The sequence below is a fragment of the Hyla sarda genome, chromosome 2 (assembly GCF_029499605.1).
Source record: "Hyla sarda isolate aHylSar1 chromosome 2, aHylSar1.hap1, whole genome shotgun sequence".
NCBI classification, from domain to species: Eukaryota; Metazoa; Chordata; class Amphibia; order Anura; family Hylidae; genus Hyla; species Hyla sarda.
The window spans coordinates 255,021,791-255,046,122 of record NC_079190.1 but is presented as its reverse complement, the minus strand read 5'-3'; the positions used below and the strand labels follow the sequence as shown (position 1 = coordinate 255,046,122).

The following is a 24,332-nucleotide window of genomic DNA, read 5'->3' as shown; positions in this document are numbered from 1 at the left end:
ACATGTTTTAATATGCTTATCTCCCATGTGCTTAGTAAGCCTAGGATTACATATGTCCGGTGTCTGGCATAGGTGAACTCAGTATAAATGTTGACGCAACTGATGCCACAACTGATGACAACATGCATGAGTTGTCATCAGTTTAATAGCATCTGGCATCCCTTGTTTCAGGATGCTGAACAGGGAAAAGCAGCAAGTTATGTTCCCCTGTCCGGTGCAGTCTAGTGTGTCCAACCATCTGACGTCCAAACTGAGACCTAGGATGATTGTGAACTGTCTTGTTGAAATTAATGGGATCAGTTTTACTATCAGTTTCTCTCTGTTGCATGCTGGAGGGAAAGACTGTCGGTCAACCAAAATATGTGAAGGAGGCCTAAGCAGATCTGGTATGCAAAGTGCTTAAACCTTTCTACTCTGAACATTTTCCGAGGCATTACTGATGGCTCTAGACGTCTTTTGGGAGGATTCTAGAACTATCAGTGCTCAGTACCAGAACATTAAAAAAAAATTCATTCAAACTAGTTCCTCCATGTTTTTTTCCCATCAGGGGATCACCATGGACAATGTGAGGTGCAAGTTCTAAAGAATCTTGTTTCAAGACCCTTTTAAAGGAACTGACATACTAAAATCAATGTTTATTTTTTATTAAATGTACTTTTCAATTTCATTTAGATCCAGGTTATTAGCTTTGGTACAGAACAAAATTGGGACTCGCTGGAAGTCTTTGATGGAGGAGACAACACGGCCACCATGCTGGGAAGTTTTTCAGGTACTTTACTAAGAGTAATTTACTTCACACTATGGGAGATTGTACTTAAAACGTTGCTTTTAGTTCTATCCATCTATTATGCTTTCGTTGTAATCTGACACATTTACTTTTGAGTATATGGAAAATCAGGAGTATGAGTATAATTATTATTATTATAATTATTAATCATAACTTTAATGTATTTACTGCTATAATTAAAAGTCCTCAAGAGTGTCTCAAATGCCCCTTTATAAAAACAAACCATGCTTAACTCATGCTGGGCCTCTTGTTGTGTCTGCTGCGTAATGGGGGACCAGTTTGCTGCTGGCTTCTAAGTCATGACCACCTGGTTTTATTTCAATTCACAAACAAAACAGTACCTAGATTTTTGCCAGTTTAGACCATAGTCATTTGGTATTACACCACCAAAGTTGGTGCACCTGGAGGGAATGCTGTCCTAGGGAGGGTGTGGGGCAGCAAACAGCTGATGAATATGTCATACATTGCTCTTGTTGTGTCTGAATTATTGGCACAGCTCTATCCTCAGAGATCATAAGAGAAACAGCCTTATCACCCATTTGTGGGCACTGAGCAGAAACTCATGCAATCTAAGACTGATCTCAAGAATTAGGAGCTGCATGGATAGTAATGTTAAGAGCATTATACATAAACAGTCAGGTCCATAAATATTGGGACATCAACACAATTCTAACATATTTGGCTCTATACACCACCACAATGGATTTGAAATGAAACGAACAAGATGTGCTTTAACTGCAGACGGTCAGCTTTAATTTGAGGGTATTTACATCCAAATCAGGTGAACGGTGTAGGAATTACAACAGTTTGCATATGTGCATTCTACTTGTTAAGGGACCAAAAGTAATGGGACAGAATAATAATCATAAATCAAACTTTTAATTTTTAATACTTGGTTGCAAATCCTTTGCAGTCAATTACAGCCTGAAGTCTGGAACACATAGACATCACCAGACATTGTTGGGTTTCATCCCTTGTGATGCTCTGCCAGGCCTCTACTGCAACTGTCTTCAGTTCCTGCTTGTTCTTGGGGTAGTTTCCCTTCAGTTTTGTCTTCAGAAAGTGAAATGCATGCTCAATCGGATTCAGGTCAGGTGATTGACTTGGCCATTACATAACATTCCACTTATTTCCCTTGAAAAACTCTTTGGTTGCTTTTGCAGTATGCTTTGGGTCATTGTCCATCTGCACTGTGAAGCTCCATCCAATGAGTTCTGAAGCATTTTGCTGAATAGGAGCAGATAATATTGCCCGAAACACTTCAGAATTTATCCTGCTGCTTTTGACAGCAGTCACATCATCAATAAATACAAGAGAAGCAGTTCCATTGGCAGCCATACATGCCCACGCCATGACAATACCACCACCATGCTTCACTGATGAGGTGGTATGCTTAGGATCATGTTCCTTTCCTTCTCCATACTCTTCTCTTTCCATCACTCTGGTACAAGTTGATCTTGCTCTCATCTGTCCATAGGATGTTGTTTCAGAACTGTGAAGGCTTTTTTAGATGTCATTTGGCTAACTCTAATCTGGCCTTCCTGTTTTTGAGGCTTCCCAATGGTTTCCCTCTTGTGGTGAACCCTCTGCATTCACTCTGGTGAAGTCTTCTCTTGATTGTTGACTTTGACACACATACACCTACCTCCTGGGGAGTGTTCTTGATGTGGCCAACTTTTGTGAAGGGGGTCTTCTTCACCAGGGAAAGAATTCTTCAGTCATCCTCCACAGTTGTTTTCCTTGGTCTTCCTGGTCTTTTGGTGTTGCTGAGCTCACCGGTGTGTTCCTTCTTTTTAAGAATGTTCCAAACAGTTGTTTTGGCCATGCCTAATGTTTTGGCTATCTCTCTGATGGGTTTGTTTTGTTTTTTCAGCTTAATGATGGCTTGCTTCACTGATAGTGACAGCTCTTTGGATCTCATCTTGAGAGTTGACAGCAACATATTCCAAATGCAAATAGCACAGTTGAAATGAACTCTGGACCTTTTATCTGCTCATTGTAATTGGGATAATGAGGGAATAACACACACATGGGCATGGAACAGCTAAGAAGCCAATTGCCCCATTACTTTTGGTCCCTTAGCAAATGGGAGGCACATATGCAAACTGTTGTAATTCCTACACGGGTTCACCTGATTTGGATGTAAATTCCCTCAAATTAAAGCTGACAGTCTGGAGTTAAAGCACATCTTGTTTGTTTCAAATCCATTGTGGTGGTGTATTGAGCCAAAAATGTTAGAATTGTGTTGATGTCCCAATATTTATGGACCTGACTGTAATTATGTCCTTAAACTTTGATTATAAGGCATATAGCCATTTCCTCTGATAAGAAGGAGACCGAGTTTCTATGAGCATTGTAGGTTCTAGTGTAATGCACAAACAATGAGTGATCAGAACATTTTCTTCAAGCCATGATGGCAATACTACTTTATATATGATACTCATGATTCTGTAAGAGATAGTATACAGATACACATAAAGTAAAGATTGATGCAGCATAAATTTGAGCCAGAAAATGTAATGTATCTTCACACAGACTGAATAGCTGAGTGGTAAACTGCCTAAGCCTGAGAGAGCTTCAATAAACTTTGTTTCATCTCATAGAACAGTCCAAAGAAAAGACCACTTCAGTATGTAAAGCAGTAAACAAATATTATTTTCTGTCTAAATATTTTATGCATTTTTGTTCTTTGTTTTTAGGAACCACAGTACCAGCATTGCTGAACAGCACGTCAAACCACCTCTACTTGCACTTCTTCTCTGATATCAGCGTGTCTGCAGCTGGCTTTCATCTGGAATACAAAAGTACAATTGGGTTACTGACTACATTAGATTGTGACAAATTGTTGCCTCCATCATGTATATGCTCCAAGCCACTTACAGTATTTAACATTGAATTACAGAACCTGTCCAAAGGCAATACATGAGCCATACTTTTACTGTTTTTCACTGGTAGTAACAACATTTGAAGGGATTGCTTTACATGTATGTTTCCTCCCAAACTCCAAATAAGGTTCTGTGAAACTGACAGTAGGTGTGTATCTAAGATAGGGAAATTTACAGTTTTTTACAGTTTTTTACTGGTAGTAACAGATTCAACAGTGCTGTACATTTAGTGTACCCAATGAGATACATAATGTAATTTCCCTATCTTAGATACACACCTACTGTCAGTTTCACAGAAAGTTACTTGGAGTTTGGGAGGAAACATACATGTAAAGCAATCCATTCAAATGCTTTCCTCATTCACACTCCAGGTATTGTGCCACCATGCTACCTATAGTGAGCACTACCCATGCACTACCATGCACTACCATGCACTACCCATGCATTACCCCTGCACTATCCATAATAAGTTCACTAAAGACAGTTTACCAATATTAGAAATATAGCTGAAAGGGTGCAATTTACAAAGCTATGGTCTTTATGAAATTTTCACCCACTGTATTACTTGTTGTTTGACAAATATTCTATTAATTTAGCTTCATATTTCACTTTTCTGTAATGGTTATCTATCAAAGTCAAGTCCAACTACTGATATGTTATTCTTCTGAAGAGTATACTTTATGCAACCATGTTTATAAACACAAAGTCATTTGTCATTCCTATATTCCCATCTGAGCTCCCTCAACATTTATCTGTCCAAGCCGACTCTTTCCTTGATCAAATATATCTTGAATTGGATGATATGACAGGACAGGTTGCAGTGGTGATTTTGCTGAATATCTACATTGCTAATTAAGAAAGATGTTAATGCAAATTGTATAGATTTGCTGGAAAGCAATTAAGCTGTGCAAACGAATGGCAGTTAACTCATTACTAAATGGAGCAATGTTTCCTGACTAGGGCTACACGGGTGTATTGGTAAACGTCCGTGATACCGACCCACAATATCAACATATTACAGATGAAATACTATCAGTATGTCCTTAGTGTTTTATCAGTATTGTTTAGCAGTCTGTGCAGGAAATTGAACTATATAAGGCAGCGTTCTTATGTTGCAGTTCAGTTCTTTAAAGTGTACCTGTCATCAACAAAATCGTTTTATATAACGTAGATAATACCATTATATGAATATTTGTAATATACATTGGTTAAAAAATATGTGTATTTTTGTCCCTGCAGCTATTGCATGTGTGTCTCTATGAGGAGTCCAAATACAGGAAGTGAGGGGAGACAAGCAGGGCTCTGAGCACTGAGGACAAGCAGGGCTCTGTACACTGAGGACAAGCAGGGCTCTGTGCACTGAGGACAAGCTGGGCTCTGTGTAGTGAGGACAAGCAGGGCTCTGTACACTGAGGACAAGCAGGGCTCTGTACACTGAGGACAGACAGGGCTCTGTGCAGTGAGGACAAGCAGGGCTCTGTACACTGAGGACAAGCAGGGCTCTGTACACTGAGGACAAGCAGGGCTCTGTACACTGAGGACAAGCAGGGCTCTGTACACTGAGGACAAGCAGGGCTCTGTGCAGTGAGGACAAGCAGGGCTCTGTACACTGAGGACAAGCAGGGCTGTGTGCAGTAAGGCATCATTTCCATCAAGTGTTGTAGAAAATGAAGCAGAGGTATGACATTGTTCATCCCGGAATCCTGGCGACTGACTAATAATATGGCTTCCTCATAGGGCCTGAGCAAACGGCAGGTGTCACGTATGAGCTGCCACTGGTTGACATTGAAGTTACACAGGGGAGTCCCCCTATACGCTTGGATCATCAAGAAATCGGTTATGATTTTTCTCTGTTCGTATTGTCGGTCCAACATATGGAGGATGGAATTCCAACTTGTGGAAACATCGCAAATCAGACTATGTTGAGGGATGCCGTTCTGACGCTGCAGCTCAAGGAGGGTGTGCTTTGCGGTGTACAAGTGGCTGAAGTGCATGCAAAGTTTTCTTCCCATTATTAGGATGTCTTGCAGATGGGGGGGGGAACACTTCAGGAACCTCTTGACAAACAGATTGCACATGTGTGCCATGCAGGTGGCATGTCTCAGACTTCCTTGACAAGATGTTCTTGCCGTTGTCGGTCACCATGGTTCCCATTTCCAGTTTACGTGGCGTAAGCCATGATTTGATTTCTTGATGAATGACTCTTAGCAGTTCCTCCCCTGTGTGACTCCGTTCGCCAAGGCAAACCATGTGAAGAACAGCTTAACACCGCCATGCCCTGCACACATGGTATGCTGGAGGGGCACTGAGACTTTTCCGTGCAGTGGAGGATGAGGACACGGTGGAGGATGAGGAGGGGAGTCACACACTGTCACAGGACCAACAGCCTGAGATCGTAATGGTGGAAGTGGTGTGACCGGTCAAAATTGCTGTTGTAGCTGTGCAGGAACCACATTCACCCAGTGGGCCGTAAAGGACATGTATTGTCCCTGACCGTAGTTACAGCTCCACGTCGGTGCTGCCATGCACTTTGGTACACTTTGGTTGAGTGGGGTGGTGGGTGTTAATACCAGTACCAGGAGACGAAGGTGGGTGAAAGAAGGATAACTTGGCATTAGGTGTGTGGCATCAGGCAGGTGACAGGATCAGAATAGTAGCTGAGGCAGGTAGGCAGAAGAAAACGGTCTCTTTTGTCGGACTCTTTTGGTGTGCAGAAGTAAGTATTGAGGATATGCATGACGTAAAACTTTTTATATTATTCTTAGAATAAAATATATGGACCCAATTTTTTTTTTTAAATCTAACAAAAGGAAAGATGTGCAAAAAACACCATGTGCCACCTACACCACCAAGTATTGATGTGATGCAAAGACCTCTAAAAGGTGAAAGGGAACTGCGAATGGTCCATTGTAACAGGTGGGGGTAAAAACCTCCCCTGTAAGGCCCTACTCTCGCACTATTAATTCCCTTCTTTGCAAGTGTTACTCGCCCTAAAAAGGGCGACCTCACACAGGAACCTTTCCCTATTTCCCCCTAAAAACACTGCCATTTCCCAGGGTTTTTATTTGGAAATAGGAAGAGGTTCCTGTGTTGGGCTGCCCTTTTTTAAAACAAGTAACACTTGCCAAGAAGGGAATTAATAGTGCGAGAGTAGGGCCTTACAGGGAAAGTTTTTACCCCCACCTGTTACAATGGACCATTTGTTGTTCCCTTCCACCTTTTAGGGGTCTTTACATTGCATCAATACTTGGTGGTGTAGGTGGCATATGGTGTTTTTTGCACACTTTTTCTTTAGTTAGATTTCAAAAAATGTTTGGGTCCATATATTTTATCCTAAGAAAAGTTAAGTTTTAGATATGGCATATCCTCAATACCAAATTACTGGTCTAATGAGAAGAAATTTCTGTAACTAGGGATCAGCACCTTAATTATGTTTTACAGTATCCATGGCAGCACAATGAAAGAGCCTCGGGTTGATAGCATCAGCATGAGGAGACTATATGCCGGCATGATGACAGAGCCTGAAGGTGGTAGCATCAGCATGAGGAGACTATATGGTGGCACAATGACAGAGCCTGGAGGTGGCAACATCAGCATGAGGAGACCATATGGCGCCAAAATGACAGAGCCTGGAGGTGGCAGCATCAGCATGAGGAGACCATATGGCGGCACAATGACAGAGCCGCAAGGTGGCAGTAGCAGCATGAGGGCCATGCCAACTGAGCGTTGGGTCTGAGGAACCCCCCGACTGTTGACTGGGGGTGTTGGATGTCACTTGGGATGAACTGGATGACCAAGTGAACCAATCAATCACAGCTGCTGAGAATGCTGGTCATGACACAACTGCTTGCTGACACCAGGAGCTCAGACCTCTGGCTGTGACTCTGGCTGTCACATGCCCGTACTCTGCTGCGAACTCTGCCTACGTCTGATGAATTTAGGCCTCTGCCACTCCTTTGTGCCCGTCTTGGCACTTCTCTGCCTGACATACTTATACACCAGCTGAGTATGTAAATGTTACACTTATGGGAGGAGGACAATGCGCTCCACTACGCTTAAAACTGTATCAGACAGAAACAAGTGTGTAGCTTTGTCTGGCCTTTCACAGTAACTAGGCCCAAATTAGTTTAACAGGAAAATATAAAAAGGACACCACGTAGGTGTACGTACAGATTACGCTTATGAGAGGTGGACAATATGCTCCACTACAAACTGTATAAGCCTACAAAAACAAGTGTGTAACTTTGGCTGGCCTTTCACAGTAACTAAGCCCAAATTAGTTTGAGGAAAATATTTAAAGGACACCATGTAGGTGTACGTACAGTTTAAACTTATGAGAGGAGGACTATGTGCTCCACTACAAACTGTATAAGGCTACAGAAACAATGGTGTTGCTTTGGCTGGCCTTTCACAGTAACTAGGCCAAAATTAGTTTTTCAGAAAAAAAAAAACACGTAGGTGTAACAAATACACGTAGGTGTATGTACAGTTTACACTTTTGAGAGGACAATAAGCTCCGCTACGCAATCTGTATTAGGCACTGTAATCAGGTATTAGGCACCTCATCAGGACCTGAGAGCTGGGTGACATCCTTCAGCGCATGGGCTCTGCAAACAGAGCATTGTACTCATGTGACCTGTGACTCTAAGTCACTAGGATGTGGAGTTGAAGATAAAGAATATGCCAATATGGAAGGGCGAGCTTAGGAGCTGAAAGAGGGAGGCAGAGGCGGCAGCCGGCGGGGGCCCTGACTCCAGCGTGCAATTCGTGGATTGAGCAATGGAACTTTAGAGGCACAAAACTCAGCAATCACAGAATGAAAATAAGTAAGTGATTATGTGGAATCCTATTCACCCACACTATAACCCAGTGTACTCACACAGTTTTCCTGTAAGGTTGTTGTGGCAGAGAGGAGCTGTGGTTCGGGCAATAGTGATTTGGGCAGCATGAACGTGATCACAGATTTCCATTAAGACAGTTACTTTAAATATCAGATGTTGTCAGGCTTCGGATACTGTGAGGATACTGGTGGTGGATCCTTTGTGTCAGTGGGGTGATGACGTGGGCCGTGCCAGGGGAACGAAGTCTGAGGGGTTACTGGTTTTCACCAGAGCCCGCTGCAAACCCCCAGGTCGTTCCACCCGATAGCGACTCAACCCCAACTGACGGCTGAGACAGTCGCGGTACAAGGGATTAGACAAGAGCAAAATCGGACGTAGCAGAAGGTCAGGGCAGGCAGCAAGGATCGTAGTCAGGGGCAACAGCAGAGGGTCTGGAACACTGGCTTGGGACATACAAGAAAACGCTTTCACTGGCACAAGGCAACAAGATCTGGCAATACTGGGAAGGGGAAGTGAGGTTATGTAGAGAGGATACAGGTGAGAGCACTAATTGGGCCAGGCGCCAATCAGTGGCGCACTGGCCCTTTAAATCGCAGAGAGCCCGCGCGCGCGCCCTAGGGAGCGGGGCCGCGCGCGCCGGGACTGAGCCGTCGGGAACAGGATGGGTGAGGAGACCGGGATGCGAGCCGCGAGCAGGCGCGTCCCGCTACACGGGTCTCATCCCCGCCGGTAACATTAATGCAGCGCTCCCGGTCAGCGGGTCTGACCGGGCGCTGCAAGAAGATGAACGCCGCAAGCGCTCCGGGGTGGAGCAGGGATCCGGAGCGCTCGGCGTAACAGATGTGATATGAAAAATTGATAACATACTAATGCATCTTTATTTTAATCTTCTTAAAGACTTCAAATGGCACTTTTCATACATTAAATAGAAAAAAAATGGTTCATGCTGCACTTTTCAAGCACACTTGATATAAAGATCCATGTGAACAAACATATAAAGTGTACCTGTTGATTTAAAAAAAAACTTTTGACTTATCTCAGAGACATGTAAATTTTTTTGATTGGTTTGGGTCTGAGTGTTATGACACCAACTGACCCCCACCAAAACAAGCATGGAGAGAAGTGTACAGATAAAACTTGGAAAGGTAGTGAGTCTTTTGCATTTTTTATATTTTCTAGTCTGCTTCTCCATTTTTTTAACCCAAGAAAAAGTCAGTTCTTTTCTCACTTTCTGTACATAGGTGATAATCATTGTGCATTGTCCCTATACTGACGCGAATCAAAGTTACAAAAACCTTAAAAATGAGATTTCTAAAGCAGCTATGCTTCAGCTCTGACCTCACCTCTGAAACTGAGGACCTGGTCTTGGCCAGGCTACATCATATACTTGGGTTGGATAATAAGATGCAGGATCACGACTAGTATGACTTATATGACTAATTGAAAAGTTTTTTCGCTTATCTTGCAGCACCTATATTGTGTTTTTTATGTTGTTTTTTTTAATTAATAAATCAGTCTGACATATTTGAGCAATATTCTCTAAATCGCAATTGAGATACAAGGCAAAATGAGGAAATTAACTTTGTGCTTTATGAACCTGTTTATCTTGGATTATTTGAGAGGTCAAAATAAGAAACTTAACTCGTAAATTATAAAATATATTCAAATACAGTTACTTTTTTAATACTACACAGTTAAAATGTTTTAGTACATTTAGGACACTACTATTACACAGCATCAAATAGGACCTACAATAGGTCCTCATCTTTGTGTAGCATTTTGTGTCCATGGTTATGAAGTGGAGGTACAATGGGGAAGATTCATCAAAACTTGTGCAGAGGAAATGTTGAGCAGTTGGCCATAGCAACTAATCAGATCTCTTCTGCATTTTTGAAAAGGCCTCTAAAAAATGATTGGTTGTTTGGGCAACTGATCAACTTTTCCTCAGCACAGGTCTCGATAATATGCTTAAGTCTCAATTTTTTACAACTGATTTTAGACGTGTCTTATTTGAGCTGATATACCTAAATAATTGTTGTTGCTTTTAGCTGTAGGCCTTGCCAGTTGCCCAGAACCAGCCATTCCCAGTAATGGAGTGAAATCTGGAGAAAGATACCTTGTGAATGATGTGGTCTCCTTCCAATGTGAACCAGGATATACCCTACAGGTACTAAGAATGCTTCCTACCTGAAGTCTAAGGCTGCACATTGGCTCAATAATGGTCTTATGTGTGTTCTGGTGCAGTAATAGATGTAAATTGTGAATTAAAACATAAGGGTTCATACATTTCCCATTTGGATCAGTACATTATTCCATTTAATATAAAGAAAATTTTATATATTAATTAGTATCTTTATATAGCCATAAGAGAGTCTGTGAGAGGTATATTCTCCCTGAACCAAGGGTAGCATGATAGACTCCCTTGTTAATAACCACTATGTTGTACTCTGAAACACTATAATGCTTCAGAGAGAACATGACTTAAAGGGGTACTCTGCCCCTAGACATCTTATCCCCTATCCAAAGGAACCCCTGTGATCTCTCCTGCAGCACCCGCTTGTCATTAGCTACACTGAGCGAAGATCGCTCCGCGCTGATGACTCATGATACAGGGGAAGGAGTATCATGACATCACGGCCCCGCCCACTTGTGGCGCCGCTCCCCACCCCCTCAATGCAAGCCTATTGAAGGGGGTGTGATGGCCGCCACGCCCCCTCCCATAGACTTGCATTGAGGGGGCGGGGCGTGATGTCACATGGGGGTGGGCCGTGACATCAGGATACCCCGGCTTCTGTGTTGTGAGTCGGCAGCACGGAGCGATCTTCACTCCTTGTAGCTTATGACATGAGGGTGCTGCAGGAGAGATCGGACATCTTATCCCCTATCCTTTGGCTAGGGTATAAGATGTCTAGGGGTGGAGTACCCCTTTAAAAGCGAGCCATGGCACTGGATGATGTGTCTGGGAGGCGGTGTCCCCAGCTTCTCCCTGTCCATGGTTTAAGCAACATAAATCACCTGACAGACCCCTTTAAAGGTTCTGACCTGATCTCATGGACACTTTTTATTCAATACCCAAGCAACTTGCCTAAAAAATATTTTTTTGTAGGATTTTTCTTCACCAACGCATGGTAGCATTTGTAGTTTTTAGAAATTTTAAAACAAGGAATAAACACAGCATAATCTATATCCATTTTTTAATAATAATCTTGCACTCTTTCCACAACATCGGGTGCTGCTGTATGTTGGTTACAATAAACTCCATGAAGTGAGTGAAACAACTGGACTTCTTTTATCTATGCTGAGAAAGTAAATCCATTTATTAGAGCAAAATTTGAAACACCAACCATGCGGCTCTATATTCATTCATCCAGTTCTAAAAAGTTTATTGAAATCCAGAAATTGACCTCTTAGTACTAAATGAATTGAATATGTATGGTTTTCTGATATTCATTGCTAGATCCGCATGGATTGTGTTAAAAATGTCCCTCTAATAAGTGTACTTACTTTCTTAATGTAAATAAAGAGTGCAGTTTCTTTTCTCACTGTACAGAATAATCTATATGTACTGACATAGGACATTGGCAATTAGGTAGTACTGGTCATGTACGAGTTTCCTAATGTATACTGCATGTGGTGAGCACTAGGGGTATGATGAAGATAATGCTGGATGTAGTAACCCAAAATGAGTATTTCTAACCCAATGTACTATGACCCATAACTTTTTGTCAGAAATTAGACTTTTGACGCTAGGATTCCATGAAACAACTTGTAACTTTACTAAGCTCCTTTTACAATGCCAGAAAAATACAGATACTTGTATATGACTTGGTAAAATATAGCTTTGGAGTCAGGAATAGTAATTTGGTATGTGTCCCTTCAATTGATGTGTTATCTGTATGAGTATGTCTACTGCAGATGAATGTGCAGGTATTAGGGTTCTCTAGCTCTCAAGTTCAAATCGCTGAAACTGCTGAGGAGGTTATTCACAGGTTGGTTTACTGTGGTGCAAGGTGCAAAATACTCTTTACTCTTTGGTGGTAATCTGTGGCACAGCGCTTGGAAAGGTGTATCCAAGGAAATCCCCACAACGAAGCAGACCGATCAGTGTAAAATAGAAAGGCCCTTGTTCAATGTCTCCTCTCTTGAAAGATGAAATTCTCCTGCTAAAATTTAGTAGTGTAGCAGTTCTAGACTTTGATAGGTTACATGTGCCCATGTGGATGTAGGCCTTGTAAAGACAGGCACCAGGTAAAGCGCATATGTCTCTGTCAAAGGCCAGGCCAGAAACTGGTCCTGACAGGTTTCGGTCCTCCTATTCCCCAGGAAAGGAAGGTTGGCCTAGGGACATTTTCCTGCAGTTATTGGATAAGAGATGACATTTAACAAAATTATCATTCAGCTGTGTACAAGATTCAGCGAAGTGAAAAATATTAACCCTAGGTACTCTTCTCTAAAACTTCAATGTATGCATACAATCAAGTGCAATGCAATGAAATGCAAAGATATACCTTATACATGCAGCAAACCTTTAAATGATCCATCACCTGAGAACTCCGTGGTGGGTGGCAGCTGGAACAGCTGTACTGGGACACTAAATGTACCCTTTTTAGCTAACAGTTAATGTTCTTTTTTCACTCTTTGCAAAAAAATATACATTTATCAAGTTACCACTTCTCTACAGTTGAAGTGCCAGGTTTTTAAGTTTTGGTTGAAGTTTTATGTATGCAATAAAAAATATAAACTATAGTATGCGATGTTGCACAAATTTTATGGGTTGTATTCTCTTCCCTTCAGGGCCATTCACATATTTCATGTATGCCAGGGACAGTAAGACGCTGGAATTATCCACCTCCTCTGTGTATTGGTATGTGAAGAAATATACTAATTGCTTTTCTTTGTGATCTATGTGTGTTGTATGGTGCCTTCTCCATCAATATTTTATGTAATAACAGAAATATTACGAAAGTAAAACTTTTTGAATAACCAACTATAACTCTAATGAAATATATTTCAAGGTCCTAATGTTTAAGAAAAGGCATAGGTTTTCATGGGCTCCAGTTCACAAGTTTAGCTTGTGCCCCCTCTTCCCAGGCAACTTTTCTTTACTGCCGCTGGCCATGGCACGCCGTGACGTTTGGCTGCACTGCTGACAATTTTCCCCCTAAGCCTTTGTGGTTAGTGAGCAGGGCAGATAGGATCCTGGGCTATAAAAGAGTCTGATATTCAAGGTCCCATCCAGGAAATTTTGGTAGTCTAAATAAAATCTTAATATCTGTACACCTGGTAAGCTAGAGCAGTAAAGGGGTTAAAGTCAAAATCCCATGTGATCTAAATGGTAAAGTGGTTGAATTTAAAGGGGAACTCAGGTGGAAATTTTTTTTTCAAACCAACTGATGCCAAAAGTTAAACAGATTTGTAAATGACTTCTATTTAAAAATCTTAACCCTTCCAGTACTTATCAGCTGCTGTTTACTACAGATATACTACAGAGAAATGTATGAAGTTTGACCACAGTGCTCTCTGCTGACACCTCTGTCCTTGTTAGGAACTGTCCAGAGCAGGTGAGGTTTGCTATGGGGATATGCTTCTAATCTGTACAGTTCCTGACATGGATAGAGGTCTCAGCAGCGAGCACTGTGGTCAGACAGAAAAGAACTACACAATTTTTTCTGTGTTATACAGCAGCTGATAAGTACTGGAAGGCTTCAGAATAGAAGTAATTTACAAATCTGTTTAACTTTCTGGCACCAGTGGATTTGAAAACATTTGTTTTCCACTTGTTTCCACCAAAGTTCCCCTTTTAGGATCGTTGATGGTCTTTATCAGTAAGGGTGGCTAAAGTAAGGATCCCTTGTTGTTTACTACAGTGAATGGGTTAAAAGCTATGGGTACCCCCCTATCCACTATGAGAACCTGTGTGGAACTCCCTTCCACTTCATGCCATTATCTCTAACACTGAGAGAGGAGAAAGTCATTTGAAAAATGTAACTTCTCTTTCCATGTATAGACGCTAAATGATAGGACAGACATTTCTAATGAGGACTATTTGGAAAGCTTCTTTCACTTTGCAGTAAGGCTGGGTTCACATCACATTTTTCCCCATATGGGAGTGCATACGGCAAGGGAGAGCTTAAAACTTGCGCTCCCGTATCCCTGCGTATGCTGTCCCATATGTAATTCATTTCAATGAGCCGACCGGAGTGAACCGGTAGGCTAATTTTTCCCCGTATGCGGTTTTCTACCGGACATAAAACCGTGGGTGACTATGGTTTTAGGTACGGTAGAAAACCGCATTTGGGGAAAAATTAGCCGACCGTATGGGGCCGTATGCGCTCCTGTATGGGGAAAAACATCATGTGAACCCAGCCTTAAGAAACAAATCTATATTTATATAAAACTCAATGGAGGAGATTTATCAAATTCTGCCCAGAGGAAAAGTTATCTAGTTGCCATAGCAACCAATCGGATCACTGCTTTCATTTTTGAAAAGTCCTCAAAAAAAATTAAAGAAGTGATCTTATTGGTTGCTATGGCAAATGGATGTCTAGACAGGTTTTGTCTAGACAGGTTTCGATAAATCTTCCCCAATGTGTGTGTGTGTGTGTGTATGTATGTATGTGTGTATGTTTCAGCATCACTTCCAAACGGCAGAAGATATTTCGATAAAACTTGGTACACGTTACTTTTATGTCAACTACAAACATAGGATATATAAATTAACCCTAACCCACTCCTATTTGTGGGGGTCATGGTTTTTGTTTAACCCCTTCATGACCCAGCCCATTTTCACCTTCATGACCTGGGCATTTTTTGAAAATCTGACCACTGTCACTTTAAACATTAATAACTCTGGAATGCTTTTACTTATCATTCTGATTCCGAGATTGTTTTTTCGTGACATATTCTACTTTATTTTATCGGTAAAATTTCACTGATATTTGTATCCTTTCTTGGTAAAAAATCTAAAAATTTCATGAAAATTTTGAAAATTTAGCATTTTTCTAACTTTGAAAGTCTCTGCTTGAAAGGAAAAGGGATATTCCAAATAAATTACATATTGATTCACATATACAATATGTATACTTTGTGTTTGCATTAAAAAATTGACAAGTTTTTACTTTTGGAAGACATCAGAGGGCTTCAAAGTTCCGCAGCAATTTTCCAATTTTTCTCAAGATTTTCAAAATCGTAATTTTTCAGGGCCCAGTTCAGGTTGGAAGTGGATTTTAAGGATCTTCATATTAGAAATACCCCATAAATGACCCCATTATAAAAACTGCACCCCCCAAAGTATTCAAAATGACATTCAGTAAGTGTTTTAACCCTTTAGGTGTTTCACAGGAATAGCAGCAAAGTGAAGGAGAAAATTCTAAATCTTCATTTTTTACACTCGCATTTTCTTGTAGACCCAATTTTTTAATTTTTACAAGGGGTAAAAGGAGAGAAATCACCCTAAAATTTGTAACCCAATTTCTCTCGAGTAAGGAAATACCTCATATGCGTATGTAAAATGTTCGGCGGGCGCAGTAGAGGGCTCAGAAGGGAAGGAGCGACAATGGGATTTTGGAGAGTGAGTTTTTCTGAAAGGGTTTTTGGGGGGCATGTCCCATTTAGGAAGCCCCTATGGTGCCAGAACAGTGGACCCCCCCACATGTGACCCCATTTTGGAAACTATACCCCTCATGGAATGTAATAAGGGGTGCAGTGAGCATTTACACCCCACTGGCGTTTGACAGATATTTGAAACGGTGGACTGTGCAAATCAAAAATTTTATTTTTCATTTTCACAGACCACTGTTCCAAAAATCTGTCATACACCAGTGGGGTGTAAATGCTCACTGCACCCCTTATTACATTCCGTGAGGGGTGTAGTTTCCAAAATGGGGTCACATATGGATATTTATTGTTTTGCGTTTGTCAGAACTGCTGTAACAATCAGCCACCCCTGTGCAAATCGCCTCAAATGTACATGGTGCACTCTCCCTTCTGGGCCTTGTTGTGCGCCCCCAGAGCACCTTGCGCCCACATATGGGGTATCTCCATAGTCGGGAGAAATTGCATTACAAATTTAGAGGGTCTTTTTTCCCTTTTACCTCTTGTGAAAATGAAAAGTATAGGGCAACACCAGCATGTCAGTGTAAAAAATGTATTTTTTTACACTAACATGCTGGTGTAGACCCCAACTTCACCTTTTCATAAGGGGTTAAAGAAGAAAAAGCCCCCCCAAAATTTGTAAGGCAATTTCTCCCGAGTACGGCGATACCCCATATGTGTCCCAAAACTGTTGCCCTGAAATACGACAGGGCTCCAAAGTGAGAGAGCGCCATGCGCATTTGAGGCCTGAATTAGGGATTTGCATAGGGGTGGACATAGGGGTATTCTACGCCAGTGATTCCCAAACAGGGTGCCTCCAGCTGTTGCAAAACTCCCAGCATGCCTGGACAGTCAATGGCTGTCCGGCAATACTGGGAGTTATTATTTTGCAACAGCTGGAGGCTCCGTTTTGGAAACAGTAGCGTACCAGACGTTTTTCATTTTTTGGGGGGAGGGGGGCTGTGTAGGGATAATGTGTATATGTAGTGTTTTTTACTTTTTATTTTAGGTTAGTGTCAGTGTAGTGTAGTGTTTTTAGGGTACAGTCACATGGGCAGAGGTTCACAGCAAGTTTGCCGCTGGAAGTTTGAGCTGCAGCGCAAAATTTGCGCCATCTCAAACTTGCAGCACTCACTGTAAACCTCCGCCCATGTGAGTGTACCCTGTACATTCACATTGGGGGGAGGGGGCAAACATCCAGCTGTTGCAAACTCCGAGCATGCCCTTTGGCTGTCCGTGCATGCTGGGAGTTGTAGTTTTGCAACAGCTGGAGGAACACTGGTTTGGAAACACTAAGTTAAGTAATAAACTTTCAAGTGTTTTGCAACCAAACTTAGTGTTTCCAAACCAGTGTGCCTCCAGCTGTTGCAAAACTACAACTCCCAGCATGCATGGTCTGTCAGTGCATGCTGGGAGTTATAGTTTTGCAACAATTGCAACAGCTGGAGGCACTGAGGTAGGAAACTGACAATGTTTCCCAACTAGTGTGCCTCCAGATGTTGCAAAACTACAACTCCCAGCATGCCCAGACTGCCAAGGCATGCTGGAAGTTGTAGTTCGGCAATATCTGAAGGATCAGATGTTGCCGAACTACAACTTCCAGCATGCTTGGGCAGTCTGGGCATGCTGGGAGTTGTAGTTTTGCAACATCTGGAGGTCCACAGTTTGGAGACCACTGTATAATGGTCTCCAATCTGTGCTCTTCCAGATGTTAGAGAACTACAACTCCCAGCATGCCTGGACAGACTGAGCATGCTGAGATTTGTAGTTTTGCAACATCTGGAAGAGCACAGATTGGAGACCATTATACAGTGGTCTCCAAACTGAGGACCTCCAGATGTTGCAAAACTACAACTCCCAGCATGCCCAGAAAGCCAAAGGCTGTCTGGGCATGCTGGGAGTTGCAGTTTTGAAACTCTCAGAGGCAGCAGTGAGATCGCTTTACGGCGATCTCACTGCTGCCAATGAAGATGCCGCACTGCTGCCGGAAACTCACCTCCGGGACGCAGCGCAGCCGGGACCGCACGGAGGACGTCGGGACCGCACGGAGGGTAAGTGACGCCGGGGGACGGGACAGGGACACTTAGCAGAGCGGTGTGTGTCCCGATCCCCGTGATCCGGACTCACACACCGCGCTGCTAAGTATTCTGATAGCGAAACGCTGCTATCAGCTAGTCAGATTTGACCAGCTGATAGCAGCGATCGCTGGGGGGGGTGGGGGACGAAACCCCCCGTGGTCGCACGGTAAGATGGCTGGCTATCAGTGATAGCCACCATCTTTCCGGGCGCTGCGGGATGCCGCGAGTAGCGGCAGTAATGTCCATGACGTACCTGTATGTCATGGGTCGGGAACACCTTGCCACCCATGACGTACAGGTATGTCATAGGTCGGGAAGGGGTTAAAGTCCCATGCAAGGCTATGGGAAATGCATGTTTCAGCATAACTTCCAAATGGCTGGAGATATTTATGTGAAATATAGTACACATAGTTACATAGTTAGTATGGTTGAAAAAAGACATACGTCCATCAAGTCCAACCAGGGAATTGAAGGGAAGGGTGTAAGGGGATAAGGGGAAGGGATGTAGTTTTATAATTCTGCATAAGCATTAATGTTATTTTGTTCCAGGAATGTATCTAACCCTGTTTTAAAGCTATTAATTGTTCCTGCTGTGACTAGTTCCTGAGGTAGACTGTTCCATAAATTCACAGTTCTTATGGTAAAGAAGGCGTGTCGCCCCTTTAGACTAAAGCTTTTCTTCTCCAGACGGAGGGAGTGCCCCCTCGTCCTTTGGGGGGGTTTAACCTGGAACAGTTTTTCTCCATATTTTTTGTATGGGCCATTTATATACTTATATACATGTTACTTTTATGTCAAATAAAAATATATACGATAGTTAAATTAACCCTAGCCTACCTCCTTAATTGAAAAATGGGTTTTTTGTCTTAAGTCCCATACAAGTATATGGGACTTCTGGTACCTTACTCCACTAGCTCCGCTCTGCATTCCCCTGGTGAGTGTGTCAGTCTGACTGTCAAGCCACACACTCCTGGCATGCATGCCAAAGACACACCCACCATTTAAGCCACACCCTTTAATTTTCTACTCTTTTTGTGCATTGGTCCAGCTTGCGAGTCACGACCACTCCTTCAAAGCCATGCCTCCTTCTATTTTTGCCCTCAAATCTCTTCATAACAACTCCCCACCTGAGGACAGGATATGAGGATGAGATATAAGGACAGGATATGAGGGCAGGACATGAGGCCGGTATATGAGGTCGTAATATGAAGACGCCGTGTACTCAGCTAATCACCAGTAAATAAATAAAAAATTGTAAAGGTCAGAATACCTTAAGGTCTGCGGCAGTAACTGCAGAAAATCATTACTACTCAAATAACTCAATTGCCAAGTCACAATTAAATGTACTATTTAAATAAGTAGTATGGAAATCTAAAACTCCCTGGATGACCTTACATTTTTTTAAGGGTATTTTAAGGCTGAGAGTTGTTGCTCTAAAATCTAGGAAGGCAACAGTAATAAATCTAATCACAGATTGTACAGGGAGTATAGCAAGAGGCAGAATAAACATTTATATCCAGTTACTCACAGATGACGTTTTCTCTGATTCCAGCCATACTCTTTCCTTTTTCTACTTTATTTAGCTCCTTCAATATTAATGTAATGTTTGCCATCCTGACATTTTTTGATCCAAACCTTCTATCCTAGCTCCAAATATTGCCACAAACTGTTCCCTATAATAATACAACCACACACTGTTCCCATAAATATAATAGTCACATGATGTGTTCCTATGTATTATACTGCCACATGTTTTATCTCCTGTATCAATTAATTATTCCACTGTGCCCCCTTAACTTATTGCTTATGCCACTATCACTGTGCCCCAGAAAACATGAAATAATTGTGCAGCTGTTCTCCTTAAAGAATTGTGCCTCTGCATCCCTTCAATTAATTATTCAATTGTGCCCCCTCAATTGTGCCACTGTGTCCTCTCAATGACATGTGCTACTGTTCCCTTTAATGACTTGTGCCCCTTTGCCCCCTCTTTGAATTTTGTCCCTTTGCCCCCTAAATGAATTGTGCAACTTAGCCACTGTATCACCTCAAAATACTTACCTTCCCCAGATCCCATGCTGCTCGCAGAGCTGCCCTTTCTTGTCATGTCTGCATAGTGCAGAATCATGTAGGCATCTTTTATTGTATATTACTTATCATGTAGGAAGCACTGAATGTTGAGCAGGGGACCATGTGCTCCTTTGCATATATCAGAGCTCAGATTGTTCAATTATATCGGCATCTTAAGGACAGTAATATTGTTACTACAATACCGAAATTTAGGTGCACTACTGTGGTAGATGTATACAATGACATTGGCTATCCCTCAACACTGATGTTAAAATTGAGACATTCACCAGTGTATCCTTATATGAAGGACACACCAGAGCCCGCACACCAACGCCAAGGTTTCTCAAATGGCACGGGACCTAACGCTAACCTACCTGTGCGTGAAAAGCAAAAACCAGGGGCCAGTGGGCAATTACAGCAGCATTAGGCCGACATGCAGCCTGCTCCCAGTTACCTCCAGTGTGACTGAGCACACATACAATGAGAGGAGGGAGAGAGGCTACAATCCCCACCTAAGTTGGCTGATATAGGTGCATGGCCTCACAGGTGCAACCTTAATGCTGCCTGGAAAATGTTCAAGGCGCATTAACAAATGGAGTTTACACATCTCCAAGTATAAATTTTTAAACAACAACAAAAAACGTGGTCTCAAATGGCTGGAGGTTCTCAACCCCAAATGCAGTTGTGCATTTATACTGGGGGAGCAGATCCTGCCCTTGTAGTCCGTTGCAAGGGGCAATCCCAAAATAAAAATGCATACAATGGAGGATGCCTGCAGTGGACTACAAGTGCCACAATAGAATCCTACACCAGATAAATGGTGTGGATGTGTAACAATTAGAATAATACAATACATAAATTTAGGTGCACTACTTTGGTAGATCTATACAATGACATTGGCTATCCCTCAACACTGATGTTAAAATTGATAATATTAATTAATTGGTAATATGGTTAAACCAGGAAGAGCTGGATACTTCTCTGAAACAATAGTTATTTTAACAAATGGTTCAAGAGAACAGCTGGATAAGTAGGCAGTCTGTGGTTAGGGGGGCTTAGTGGCAAGTGGTAACCGCAGTGCCCATTGTTATGACATTGTGTTTAAATGGGCACTCTCATTAAAACACATTTTTGCACTCCTTTTGGTAACTAAAAAAATCATTCTAATGTACTTTGTTTAAAAAAATGAAGTTTTCTATGTTTTATTTGTGTTTAAAAAAGCTGCCACTAGGTGTCTCCCTACTTGTCCATCGCACTTTTTCCCAAATCTTTTCAACAGACTTTGGACTCCTGCTGGCCAGGCAGAAGTCCAAACACAGGAAATAAAGCCTAGAGTGCAGAGGGAGTGTCCAGCCTTATCCAATCATAGCTCCTCTCACACTGAACTGCACACTGGCAGTTGGTAGCAGAGTGAGGGAGGAAGTTCTCCCCTGTATGGCTTCAGATGATGTCACGCCTGCTGGGTAACGCCCCTTCCCAGTCTGTGAATCTGACTGAGACTGAGCAGAAAATGCAGAGTAATATCAAGGTAGAAAACTAAATTTAATTTAAATAAAGACGGGGTGGTTTATCATGATGGGGGCAGTGAACTGGGAGGATTATAACATTTATCAAGTTAATGAGTGGTACTCTTTAAGGATTGTACACTTGGAAAATCCTGAAAACCTGAAATCACAGAATGCATCATGTGATCATTTTATGCATTTGCATCAAACCATTACAAGATTTCATTTTACCATAGATCAAGTTCTAATAAAAGGTGGAATTTACCATACTCTTGCCCTTTCTTTTACATAAGAATATTAGATATATTTGCAGGCTGCAGATGCTCCAGTTTATTAGAGCTCTCCATCGTATTCTGCAAAGTAAACTGCCCCTAAATTACAACAATAATATTGGAGACAGGTCTTTCTACGAAATACTGTGTCTCTTATAGTGTTTATATTACAATATGAGAAATGTTCTAAATTGCTGCTTGCATTGCATAGCCCTTTGTTTTAATGGTGCATAAAACAAACTTGTTTCTGTAACCTTGTTTCTGCCGTGCACCTTTTATGATGTGACATGCAGTACTTTTTTACATATTTTTTTTTCTAAGTACAATATAAATGCAACCAGGCAAAGAAATGCACATCTACAGATGACATGATAATAAACACATTCACTATTTATAATATTTTCATGGGATCTATAAAATGAATAAATATATGAATAAACCATTTATTCTGAGTGCAATTCATCTTCCGTATCTTGTCTTGGATGTACTTGCTGCATATTAAAAACAGTAGTACAGTTCTCTGTTCAAATTGTATTGCCATACTATCTTAGAGATACGCTATGTTGCCTACAACAATACACTAATAAATAAATGTGTGTTTCAAATTAATATAGCTCTGTGCTTGTTTATATGATCATTTTATGTCATTTTGTTACATAGTCCATTGATCCACAAGCTCCTTTTTTTTTAGATTATTCTCAACTACATTGCACTTTGTGCTAAAAGTTAACCATTTTTTTTCTGAACATTCAGCACAATGTGGAGGAGTAACAGAAGACATGGAAGGTGTTATACTGAGCCCTGGATTCCCAGGAAACTACCCTAGTAATTTGGACTGCACCTGGAAGATCTCCTTACCGGTGGGATTTGGTGAGTGACAGGGCAGTCACATTTCATATACAACATGCCATAGCATGGTTACTCCTGCCTAATGAACTGTGACAGTGGAGGTTATCACATAATGTCTCATGTAGGACAGGCTTTATCATGGTTATATTTTACTGTTTAAGATGTCACTTGCACAGATGCTCAAGGTTCTTTGTTTACTGAAGAAGTTTCCAATTCACAGAAGTTTTTGTAGCAATGGTGCAAATATTTTAGATAGTGGAAATGATCGTCATAATAGACGTAGTGACATTTATTGGAGCCACCATGTTGGGACCACTGTGAGCACAGTAGAACTAACAAAAGCTTTTCAGTATTTGCACTGAAAAAAAAATATAAAAGAAGAGGAATAATATGTTCTTTTTAAGGTAAAACTGTACATATTTTACATATGAATTTGCCATGGCTATTGTTTATAGTCCATAGTGTAGCTGTATAGTCATGAAGCACTTAAACCAGATCGCGCAAATCACTTCATTAAATTCCATTTAGTGCAGTCCGGGGATTTAAAATGGCGGATTCCATATCTGAGGACATGGGGCAACGAATCCTGGGAAGGCGGGAACAAGGGTCGGCGGGATGACCCTGAATCACATGCAACATGCAGCCTATCAGCAGCCAGCCACCCCTGGGATGTCGCAGCCCTATAAATTCGGCAGCCATCTTCCAGCCAGTCACATCAGTGTTCTATTACAGAGAAAGAGGGACAGACAGCAGTGTGTGTTGCATAGAAAAACATTTTTACAGCAGCGATTCACCTCCAAGTCACATCAGCGTTCTATTACAGAGAGGGACAGAGAGCAGTGTGTGTTGCACAGAAAAACAAATTCATAGCAGCGATTCACCTCCCAGTCACATCAGCATTCTATTACAGAGAGAGAGGGACAGAGGGCAGTGTGTTGCACAGAAAAGCCTTTTTACAGCAGCGATTAACTTAAAGGGGTATTCCAGGCCAAAACTTTTTTCTATATATATCAACTGGCTCCAGTGGAAAGTTAAACAGATTTGTAAATTACTTTGATTAAAAAATATTAATCCTTCCAATAGTTATTAGCTTCTGAAGTTGAGTTGTTGTTTTCTGTCGAACTGCTCTCTGATGACTCACGTCCCGGGAGCTGTGCAGTTCCTATGGGGATATTTTCACATCATGCACAGCTCCGGGGACGTGACATCATCAATGAGCAGTTAGACAGAAAATTTCAGAAGCTAATAAATATTGGAAGGATTAAGATTTTTTAATAGAAGTAATTTACAAATCTGATAAAAATAGGATATTAGTCCTCAGCTAAATATCAAAAAGATTAGTGGGGGATGTCTGGTATCAATAATAGAGAAAAAACAAAATTGGTATATAAATGGTATTTAATAGATATTAAATAGTGCGTTCCCGCAGGGCCCTACGGTGGCGCACAATTGGTT

General features: G+C 41.6%; 1 protein-coding gene and 1 long non-coding RNA gene across 5 annotated transcripts in view; one reads left to right on the top strand and one right to left on the bottom strand.

The window, feature by feature from the left end:
• CSMD2 (CUB and Sushi multiple domains 2) overlaps positions 1-24,332 on the top strand; it is a 1,018,208-nt gene that overhangs the window by 909,300 nt on the left and 84,576 nt on the right. For both annotated transcript variants that reach the window (XM_056557006.1, XM_056557007.1), the window contains 5 exons: positions 673-769; positions 3,487-3,591; positions 10,562-10,680; positions 13,308-13,377; positions 22,782-22,898. In XM_056557006.1, the coding sequence (XP_056412981.1) occupies positions 673-769; positions 3,487-3,591; positions 10,562-10,680; positions 13,308-13,377; positions 22,782-22,898 (508 nt within the window). The remainder of the gene's footprint in view (positions 1-672; positions 770-3,486; positions 3,592-10,561; positions 10,681-13,307; positions 13,378-22,781; positions 22,899-24,332) is intronic.
• Positions 3,209-24,332, bottom strand: part of LOC130356014 (uncharacterized) — a 165,227-nt gene continuing 144,103 nt past the window's right edge. For all 3 annotated transcript variants that reach the window (XR_008888736.1, XR_008888738.1, XR_008888737.1), the window contains one exon: positions 3,209-3,578. This is a non-coding gene — a long non-coding RNA (uncharacterized LOC130356014). The remainder of the gene's footprint in view (positions 3,579-24,332) is intronic.